The sequence below is a fragment of the Auxenochlorella protothecoides genome (genome assembly GCF_000733215.1).
Source record: "Auxenochlorella protothecoides strain 0710 unplaced genomic scaffold scaffold50, whole genome shotgun sequence".
Classification (NCBI taxonomy): Eukaryota; Viridiplantae; Chlorophyta; class Trebouxiophyceae; order Chlorellales; family Chlorellaceae; genus Auxenochlorella; species Auxenochlorella protothecoides.
In genome coordinates, this window is record NW_011934473.1 from 144,622 (window position 1) to 154,570 (window position 9,949).

Sequence of the window (9,949 nt, forward strand, 5' to 3'; positions counted from 1 at the left end):
GCATTTCTTTTCATTTCCTCAAGTGGCTGGCTACTGAGCCCCATGGTCCACTGGAGGATGCTGCAGACACCCTGGGAGCCCGCCTCACCCTACTCCAGATCGCATCCTGTGAGTATGGCCGTCGTCAGTGAGAACAGGGGCGAACGCTGTTGGTATCTATCTTTCAATTGAAATGGTATCCGACAGTCAGGGTGTACTGGTTCATGGCCGCGGTGTCAGAAGCTGTGAGATACTGCACATGGCTGGTTAGTGGCCGCTGCCAAGCTTCAGGCAAGAGCAGCGCCCATCATGCTTCCCACCTGCCACCCTCTTGACAGCGCATGTGGAGCCCACAGCCCTCCCGGCTCCCGTCTCAAAGGACGAGCTTGCCGATGAAGACAAAGCGCATCCTGTGCGGCTTGGTGCCCCGCCCCGAGGGCTGGCGCTGAGCCCAGAAGCATTTGCTGCCCTGCAGGCGCAGGCAGAGGCGTTTGGGAGCCAGCTGGGCATCAAGCGCGCCCAGGCGGTGCTGGAGATCCTGGGACGGAAGATCCTGGATGGTGAACAGGGCGGATACTCTGGTCCCAGCGATGCGGTGAGCAGGCAGCATTCTTTAGTATGTATTGACTTGGCACTGATCCCAACTGCACCAGCCATTGCTTGTACTATTAAGGAGTCTCGCCTGCACGGCAACTCCAAAGTCTCCAGCAGTCATTCTGCGTGCCTGGAGGTCCTCAATCGTGCCCTAACTACCCACAGGAGCGGATCCTTGACGTCCTGTTGGAGGTCGAGGGAAGGGAGGAGCGGAGACAACTCGCAGCTGATGCCTGCTCCCCCGCACCTCCCGCCACACCAGTGCCAGCAGACGAGGAGGATGTGGTCAGCACCACCCCCATGGCCCTCCTGCAGGCCGTGGCTGCAGCCCTCAAGGCTTGCCAGGGAGATGCAGCCAGGGACAGCTCTGTTGAGGCTGAGAGGCTGCGTGAGCTGCAGGCCGACTTGATACAGCTTTGGAATAAAGAGAGCTCACATTCCTAGCGCCATGGACTTTGTTGCAGTCCCAGCATTTTGTTGCAGGAAGTTTGAGTCGTGATCGCGCAGCGAAGCAAGGATGGGAATAGGCAGCATCAGTGGGACGGGCTTGTGTGAGGTCCTGGTTGACCAAGGCCCTTGTTGGAAAACAGTGTACTCCACGACAGATCTCCATATGCTTTTTGTGTGTATAACAGCTTGCCAGAGCTCGTCCTGAGATGACATGCAGATCTCCCTAAGGCTGTGCAGCCCTTGGAGGCCAGGACAGGATATCCTACCTTGAGCATCTCACGCTTCTTAGCAAAGCATCCTGCAGCATCTCTTTGCCGCCCTCAACCCCCTCATAACCCCATTGATGCAGTTGTACGTGGAGCTTGATTCATGTACGTGGAGCTTGAATCATGTACAAGGGGTGAAGGCATTCATTCAATGTGATTAAAATCGATGGATGAAATCAGGGGCGCATGACCGCCCATAGGCATGCCTATATGCATCGTAGGCTGGGCTGCAACTTCAGCAGAAGAAGAGAGGACAAGTTGGTCATCTCAGGTCCAAAACGCCTGAAGAGAGGAAAGCCAGACCGCACATGAATTGTTCACATATAACCTGCACGCTCATTTTCCTGTCTTGGCCTCCCAAAGCCATCTCATCGCTGGTAGGGAGGGGGGTGGCCTGGGCCTGCACCAACTGGCGTTGCTTCCTTGGCCTTCTCAATGAACTGCAAGTTGGCATTGACGCAGGGAGGACAAGCTGATGCCGTCTGATGTTGATGCATGCACAACAGCAGCAGCTCTGCACATCCCAAATGGCCCACAGTCTACTCCATCTATGGTTGATACTGCACCACCTCTCCAGTAGAGTCTCAGTTCAGTCTCACCTTGTCCGTGACTTGGCTCACAGCATCCCTACCAACCACAATCAGGCGGTTGATTATCTCAGGGTCTTGCTCAAACCGAGCCGCTTCATATTCTTGCCGAGCGCTCTCCCGCAGGACGTCCCGCCTGGGAGGGGGGGTCGCATTCGTCTACCATTTGCTGGGCTCGTCCAGCCGCTAAAAGCATGCATTGAAACAAGGCACAAGCGCAGACACAAGACTTTGTAATCGCCAAAGACAACCACTCATGCCCAGGCTATCAATGAGCGCAGCGTCCCCTGTTTCTCACCACAATCGGCCATCGTTGTCAGGGTACACAAAAGCACGAGTGACCCGCAAGATGTCTCGATATCTGCAGGGCAAGGGGGGTTGCAAGGCTGATCGATTGGGCTGAAGCGACAAGGGTATCAAATATATGGGGTATGGCATGTGGGACGGCACACGCGGATGCCTATCGCGACCTGACGATGATCTTGGCCCTCCCACATGCTACTGAAAGAGCTCACAGTGAGAGGGCCTCTCTGCGTGTCGTCAGCACCTGCAGAGGATTCAAGTCCTCCTTTCGAATCCGTTTCTTGGCCTGTGATGTGAAGAGGGGGTGGCAAAGAGGCACTTGTTTGGTCCAACTACTTTCAAGTCAGAGACCACACTTCCAACTCGGCTCGCCCCAAGCTCACCAGATTGGAATCGATGACATCGGCTACATCAGCGTCGCTGGCATCATACAGGTAGCCACCGCTGACGTGACGTTTCATGAATTCTTGAAAGTGCGATGGGCTCGCGTCTGTCCTCCAAACCCCCACCAAGCGCTGCCAAGGACAGTTCCGAAGCGCCATCTGTGAGCTTGTCGAGGGCACCAGTTACGAGTACAACTTCTTGAGTGGGATGACACTTTTCATTATTACAGTGTACAACTATACAACGGATGCTCCTTGCCCGGTGCTTGGAAATTCTGCCCATGTGGCGCCCTGCCGACGAGTTAAGAGATCCTGCTGCTGCGAAGGGTCCCACAGCAAGGCCCGTGTGGATGGAGCGAGCAGCTATGACAATCGCGTGCCCGGTAACAATATTGTTTTACATTGCAAATCAATACATCTGGTTGAAGTGTTGCGTGTACGGCTGGAACCGTGGAGATCCATCCATCTTGTGCTCCAGGCATGCAGATAGGGCGGCATGCCGGGGCCAGCATGCCATTCCTCGGGCCTTCCGCGGGGCCTCTGAAGCGATCAAGCCAGCACTTCAGGTCACATGCCTTCTCGCAGCATTTAAGAAGCAGGTCTGTGGCGAGGAGTCTTCATTCCCAGCCGCCAAACCCCATGCCACTGGGGTGGCCGTCCCCATCCCGGCACCTTGGCCAGGGCGGGGGCACCGCCCTGGCAGCTCAGGTGTCCTCCAACGACTTCAAGACCGGTATGACCATCGAGTTCGATGGCTCTCCCTATCGAGTCATGGGTAAGTGACTGGGCATGACGAGGATGGCAGGTGTGAGGGGCATGGTCATGGCCGCAAAATCCATGCAAGCATGACAGGCCACGCTGCCAGAGCAACTCTCATCTGCCCCGAATTTCCTGCGTGCAGAGTTCTTGCACGTCAAGCCTGGGAAAGGCGCGGCATTCGTGCGATCCAAGCTCAAGAATTACCTGACCGGGAATACGACGGAGCGAACATGGCGCGCAGGGGAGACTGTGGAGATCGCCCAGGTAGAGCAGGCGCATTCTTGTACACTCAGGACTGTAAGGACATGGATTGCACTCAGCAGAAGACTCTGTCCTGGATTTTTGCCCGACTGCATGAGTACACCTGCAGTGAGCTCAGCCCTCCGTCCTCTCCTGACTTTCACCAGATCGAGAAGAAGGACACACAGTTCACCTACACCGATGGCACTGATGTGAGGCTTTGCAGAGTGGCTGGGTGCTTTGCAAGTTCGCACTCAGAGCTAGCAAGGGTTGTGGTGGCTGTGCACATACTCTTCACGGGCTTTTCGATTACTTCACCACCACTTGTCCTGCAAGGGATCACACCCCCTCAAGACCCTCACTCCACCATCTCCACACTTCCTCTGAAACTCGAATCTAGTTTGTCTTCATGGACATGTCCAGCTACGAGGAGATTCGTGTGCAAAAGGACCCCACGTGGGCAAAGTACCTCACTGAAGGGGCCAGTGTGTCGCTCGTGCTCTGGAATGGCACGGTGAGTACTTCGTGAAGTGGAGATATGCCTGCCGAATTTTTGCAAGCTTAAGAAGGGTGTCTGCAATGCCAGTTGTACGTTGCGGCAGGATGTCGATGCTGCACCTCTCATCTGCTCCTGCCTGCATGGCATTGATGCAGGTGATCTCCGTGGACCCACCTGCGACGGTGGAGCTGCAGATTGTGGAGACCGACCCTGGGGTCAAGGGGAACACCGCCCAAGGTCCGCGGTTGTGGTCTTGACAGACGCCACATGATGCAATGGTTGATGCAATGAGTGATGCTATGCTTGGGCTCGACTCCCTAGGCATGCACGGGTTAGCTTGTGATGCACCCTCAAGCATGCCTCTCCTTTTACAACACCACAGGAGGCAGCAAGCCAGCGACCCTGGAGACAGGGGCTGTCATCTCTGTGCCCCTCTTTGTGCAGTCGGGGGAGCGCATCAATGTCGACACCCAGAGCGGCACGTATGTCGGCCGTGCCAGCAGTTAGGATGGTGCTGGTGCATGACAGCGAGGAGCGTGGAAGGGGCCAGGACAGCTCGTCTGAACGGGTGCTTGCTGGGGCGATGTCGCATATCGAGGCCTTTGAGCCTCTTGTGACCCATTCTTCCGCACACGGCCCCACCTCTACGTGGCTTGGCCGAGGTCATACTTGCAGAACTCGAGTACGTTCACATACTGAGCAGCAAGGCAGACAAGGAAACAGGGTCAGGCGCTCACAGGTCAACATCCCTCGGGTAGCTGCCCAGGATCCTTAGGAAGGGTGAAATCTCCTGGATGTGCATGGGCAAGGGAGGGACATGAAAACTGTGCACTGAGGGATAGGGGTATAAGGTCATCCTCATCATCCAGAGAAATCAAGTATGGAGCAAGCAGACATCCAAGGACAGCCTGTCCATGCTCGAAGATGCAACGCATCCCCAGAGTTTTTCAGAAAGTACGCCTCTGGCCCCCGACGCCGCTCCATGAGTCATCGCCGCGCCAGGGCCCCACCAACAAAAGCAACAAAAGCCAGGCTCTTCAGGCACTCCCCGCCACCCACCTCCATGTGCCTGAGGGCATTCTGGACCTTGGGCTCCGCCAGGGACCCCACGAAGTCGATGTAGAACATGTAGTTGAAGGTGCGCATGGAGGAGTCGTCGTAGTCCATGGACAGGACCAGCGGGTTCTCGCGCATCGGCCGGGACTCGATCTTGGTCAGGTCGATGTCGCGCAGGGCAAACACCGACAGCGCCTTGAACAGCATGCCCGGGCCCTGTGGCGCACCAAAAGGGGGTGGGACGAGGCATCGAGTCAGGAAATGCATGGGCAACCCCCCTGGGCGCAGCGGGTGTCGATGAGCAAGGCACGCCAGCCCCTTTGGAAGGTCCTCAACCCTGCCATGCACTCCGCAATCGAGGCGTGTGGAAGGGATGCAAGGTCGTACTCTGCCCCCGACTGGACACCGCCACATATCCCACCCCCCTTCCCGTTCCTCACTGTCCGACTCCATCAGAAACTCACCGCATGGAGCGTGAACACTATGCTGGTCTTGTAGGGGCGTGTGTCGTTGGGCTGGGCCGCCACCTGCGGGTCCCGGCTCAGCACAATGAAGCGGGTGACATTGTCGCACTGGTCCTGGATGCCGTCCTCCAGCACACTCAGGCCATACAGCTCCCCGGCACGACGGGAAGCCACCGCCGCCACGTCCCTGTGTGGACGCGCGGGGGGATCGGGTTGACAGCCGGGTGCCGTGCTTCAGGAGGCAGCGGAAAAGTATGGGGCCGGGGGCGATGAGTGGACTGGAGGCACGCCAGATGCGCCAGCACATGCAGGCTATCTCTCAGACCGACGCCCACCGCTGTCACCTCCATCTCCGACCTGCCGGCGCCCCGCTCCCCCTCCCCATGGAACAAGCACCCTCTCAGGAGCCCAGTGTTCTCCGCGTGACCCCTTAAATCACCTCCATCCCTTCTCTGAGATGAGCTTGGCGGCCCCTGCTGTGTCGTCCACAGCCTCACGTACCACTCCAAGCTTCCTGGTGTAGCCATCGGTTTGCGCCAGGGCCTGGGGATGACTCATCACACGTTTGATGTCGGTCTTGGAGACGCCGGGCAGCGCCAGGAGACAGTGGTTGACCTGTTGACCAGAACGGGGGCAGATGCTGGATGAGGCACGGCTCGACAGTGTTGACTGTCTTGGAGGTTGGCCGTAGGTGGGACCAACCCAGCCGATAGACCGTCTGGCTTCTTCTTGAATATATAGGTACCAAGCAAACAGTGCCTTGAGGAACCGCATGAACCAGCGAGAAAACCACATCATCCTTCCGACAGGGCCGTGCTGACGAGTGTGCAGCCTGACCCTGGGCACAGCACGCACTCTGAAGAGGTGCCCCACCAGAGCTCACCACAATGGAGACTTCCCCCACAATGTGAAGGCGGTATCGGAGAAGGAGGTCATAGACGTCGTGAATGGAACCGCCAAGGGAGTTTTCCACCGGAAGCACGGCTCTCTCAGCCAGCCACTGGGATGATATTGGAGAATGCTCGGGTTGAGGCACAGCTGCAAATTGCTCAGCCCAAGCCTGAATCGCAGGCCGACAAGAGCTTGCTCACCAAAACACCCAATCCCCTCATGCCGACAGGCTGGACGCTGGAATCACAACCCGCCTGTGCAAGCATCCCTCCCGTCCCCTGGCATTCAAGGTGCATCTCAGTTTTGCGCTCAACAACCCTCCATCTCCACAGTAACCTTCGCAGTACAATCACCTGAGACAGCGCTTGGAAAGCGACTTCGAACTGTTCACATGGCATGGGCTCCCAGTTCGGCAGGGCCTTCAGGGCTGCCATCTCCGAGTATGCACCAGGTGCCCCCTGGTAGGCAACCCTGGAGAGTGGGCGAAAGCCCGTCGCCAACTGCTGCACGGAGGAGGGGCCCGCCTCCTCGCCCTTGCCCGGCATTGCGAAGCGCAGCTGAGTGGCCAGACTGGGAGACCGTCCCGCCTGGAGGGTGGAGGAACTCACTCCCGTAGAAGGCTTCGGGGGTGTAGACGCCGTAGCCCAGACTGCCCCTGGCCCCAGCTTGGAGGCTCGCTGCATCCGGCCATCACTCCGTGGGCGCACAAAACCAGCTGTGTGACTGTGAGACACCATGCCGAGGGCCATTGTCTGCAACACTCTGGCCGACGAGGTACTAGTGGGCTTGCTGCACCCACCTAACCGAGTGCTTCGACACGCTCAACAACAATGACGTCCTAAATAGTGGACATGTGTAATGTGATCCGAAACCAATAATATGAATATGGTAGTCTGTCACTGCGGCAATCGCTTCGAGTGATATCTCGGGGCGTCATCCGCCTCGCGTGCTGACGTAAAGTAGGAGGGAATGCAAGGGGTGAATAAAAAGGAAACCAGTGGGTTGACGAGACACCAACGGCCCACTTCAATCATTTGCGCAGCAAGATGGCTACTGAGCAGCAACATATTGCAGCGAGAGTCTATGGCGCTGCCCAAATCCAGGATTGCCTCTTCAGCATGACTTCCAGGGGAAGGCAAGAAGGGGAAGTCGAGTGGAGTGGCTGCTCTCACTGAAACTAGCAGGACAAAGGCACGCAGCTGTCCAGGCACATCTTGAAGGGTTATGTGACCACGTGAGAGGCTTCCGAATAGGTCTTAGAGTTGGAGGTACAGATCTGGTCATGGCACATTAGGTTTTCTTTGAGCACGTGATCGTTCTGAAGAGAGCCCCCGGTGCACCGCGAGGCTGGAGCACAGCTGCCCATCCACGCTCACCACCGAGTGGATAGTCGATGAAATATTGAATTGTCATGGTGCTTTGAACACATTCACAGCGGCATCACATCGCCGACATGCAAGCTTGTACACGGAGCCTCGCAGGGGCTCCGGTCCACTTCCCTACCACACGACCCTGTCTCCATGCAGCGCGAGCCGCTCCCGGCCACTTGAGCTTCCTAAAACGGCATCCATGGGCGGCAGGAATGCCCGTGATACCTGCCCTTGTCGCTGCTAGGCGCCGCGTCCACCTCGTGAGGTGAGCGTGTGCAACCAACCCGTTACACCTCGACCCAGGCCCATGCCCTCCCCTGATTAAATCTACGCACCTCTCCACGCTACCCACAGGTCCCAAGAGAGAGATTCTGCTCCAGCACGGCCCCAGGTTCCCGAGCAGGTGGGAGCATTTGGTGGGGGGGGGGCATACTCTGTGGGTCGCTCATGAGCCCTCGTTGCTGCATGCGCATTGCGAGGGCTGAGCTGCTGGCTTGGGCCGCAGTGTCGAGGGGGAGCACTCAATGCATGCAAGCAGCACCTGACAGCGCACGCACCCTTTTTAGTTACAGGACGCCGCTGTCACGGCCCTCCTGGCCGAGTGCGGCCAGGACCTGGAGGAGTGCGACGTGGAGGACAGCCCAGAGCTGGCGCCGCTCAAAGAGGCCCTCCTGCGCGCCCGGCGGCGCAGGGACGAGGCCCTGGGGCAGCGGGAGGCCCTGGAGGCTGAGGCGCAGGAGGTGGCGCAGCTGGCGGTGAACGCCGAGACTGGCCTGGCGGCCGCCAGGAAGCTGCTGGAGGCCGCCAAGGCCAACCTGGCCTCGGCGGAGGCAGCCGCGCCTATTGCCACCGGGGCACCAGAGGCGGAGCCCGGCTCCACCACCGGCGAAGCCGGTCGCCGCCGCGGCCGCCGCCGAGGACCAGGGCGAGGCCCCTGGCCCCGCCGGCGAGGACCCGCTGCTGGAGGACCTGCGCAGCAAGGTGAGGGAGCTGGAGCACCAGGCGGCGGCCGCCGCCGTGGCCTACGAGTCCGCGGACCGCATCGCGGCGGCGGCCATGGAGGCCGCGGAGGAGGCAGTGCGTGACGAGATGGAGTGCATCGCCGTGTTCAACGAGGTGGAGAGCGCGCTGGCCAAGACCATCGAGGGCCTGCGCCAGCTGGACAGCACCTCCGACCGCCAGGAGGAGGAGTGGGACCGGGCCTCGCACTCCTCTCGTGCCTCTGGCGGCTCGCTCTCGGTGTCGGAGGCCACCGAGGCGGCGCTGGCCGCCGTGGCCGTCAGCACGAGCCCCGACGCGGTGGGTTGGAAGGGACATGGGGGGCTCCTTCTGTGGATATCATCGGCGGAAAGGAAGGCAATGGTGCTCAAGGCATGGGAGGGGCAGAAGTGTACGTCAGGCACATGTTCTTGTGCCCAACTGTGTGAGGGAGGCAGACGATGCTTGCATGCCCGGTGCTTGCAGCAAAACCGTCCAGACTCACCCTCTCCTGACCAGCGACCCCTTTTGCGGACGTATTCTCTCCACTTCCAAACACCAAACCCACCCTTCGCAGCTGGCCAAGGTCGCGGCAGCCGACGCAAAGCTGGAAGATGGGGTGACCCCCGTGACCAGCCTGCCCACCGGCGCCAGCGCCGGCAGCGCCGCGGTCGCCGCGGCGGCCGCGGCGAAGAAGAAGCGGCAGGCGGCCAAGAGGCCGCTGTCCGTCTACGTCATGGCCGCGGTGTTTGTCGCGGCGGCGGCGTCGGCGGCTCAGTACTTGGGCATGTTTGCAGCGCTGGCGGCGGGCGTGCAGCTGGCCGCGGAGCGCGCGGGCGCCGCGCTGGCGGTGGGCCGGGGCCTGGTGGCGGGCCTGCCCTGGCCCCACATCCACATCCACGACTCCGAGAAGGGGCTGCTGGAGACCATCTGGCTCCTCCTCTCCTCCGTCATCACCGTCCCCCTCATCTGCAAGCTCCCCGGCGGTTCCGCAGTCCTGGGCTTCCTTGCCGGCGGGGCTATCATCGGGCCCTACGCCCTCGGCATCATCCAGGTGGGTGGACTTTGTTGTAGAGGGAGGGTCCAGGAAGTGCCCGCAAAGGGTATGCCTCCCCAGCAGCGACAGCCCA

The 9,949-nt window shown here is 59.6% G+C and overlaps 4 protein-coding genes across 4 annotated transcripts in view; 2 read left to right on the forward strand and 2 right to left on the reverse strand.

Moving 5' to 3' along the window:
* Positions 1 to 1,873: 1,873 nt before the first annotated feature.
* On the reverse strand, positions 1,874 to 2,640 carry F751_4321 (hypothetical protein; the record flags this gene model as incomplete). The annotated part of the gene is made up of 4 exons (XM_011403593.1): positions 1,874 to 2,012; positions 2,175 to 2,237; positions 2,392 to 2,465; positions 2,563 to 2,640. The coding sequence occupies 4 exons, from the start codon at positions 2,638 to 2,640 to the stop codon at positions 1,874 to 1,876; spliced, it is 354 nt and encodes a 117-aa protein (XP_011401895.1).
* A 561-nt stretch (positions 2,641 to 3,201) lies between these two features.
* F751_4322 (Elongation factor P) lies at positions 3,202 to 4,567 on the forward strand (the record flags this gene model as incomplete). The annotated part of the gene is made up of 6 exons (XM_011403594.1): positions 3,202 to 3,337; positions 3,464 to 3,585; positions 3,729 to 3,773; positions 3,962 to 4,075; positions 4,216 to 4,297; positions 4,443 to 4,567. The coding sequence occupies 6 exons, from the start codon at positions 3,202 to 3,204 to the stop codon at positions 4,565 to 4,567; spliced, it is 624 nt and encodes a 207-aa protein (XP_011401896.1).
* A 226-nt stretch (positions 4,568 to 4,793) lies between these two features.
* Positions 4,794 to 7,016, reverse strand: F751_4323 (Arogenate dehydratase/prephenate dehydratase 1, chloroplastic; the record flags this gene model as incomplete). Its single annotated transcript, XM_011403595.1, has 6 exons — positions 4,794 to 4,850; positions 5,120 to 5,332; positions 5,581 to 5,767; positions 6,020 to 6,195; positions 6,464 to 6,580; positions 6,825 to 7,016. 6 exons carry the CDS (start codon positions 7,014 to 7,016, stop codon positions 4,794 to 4,796), a joined length of 942 nt encoding a protein of 313 aa, XP_011401897.1.
* A 1,037-nt stretch (positions 7,017 to 8,053) lies between these two features.
* The window catches only part of F751_4324 (K(+) efflux antiporter 2, chloroplastic), a gene marked incomplete at both ends in the record, with an annotated part of 6,275 nt that continues 4,379 nt past the window's right edge, over positions 8,054 to 9,949 (forward strand). The window contains 5 exons of the mRNA XM_011403596.1: positions 8,054 to 8,106; positions 8,196 to 8,244; positions 8,414 to 8,581; positions 8,733 to 9,140; positions 9,397 to 9,873. Coding sequence (XP_011401898.1) covers positions 8,054 to 8,106; positions 8,196 to 8,244; positions 8,414 to 8,581; positions 8,733 to 9,140; positions 9,397 to 9,873 — 1,155 coding nt within the window. The remainder of the gene's footprint in view (positions 8,107 to 8,195; positions 8,245 to 8,413; positions 8,582 to 8,732; positions 9,141 to 9,396; positions 9,874 to 9,949) is intronic.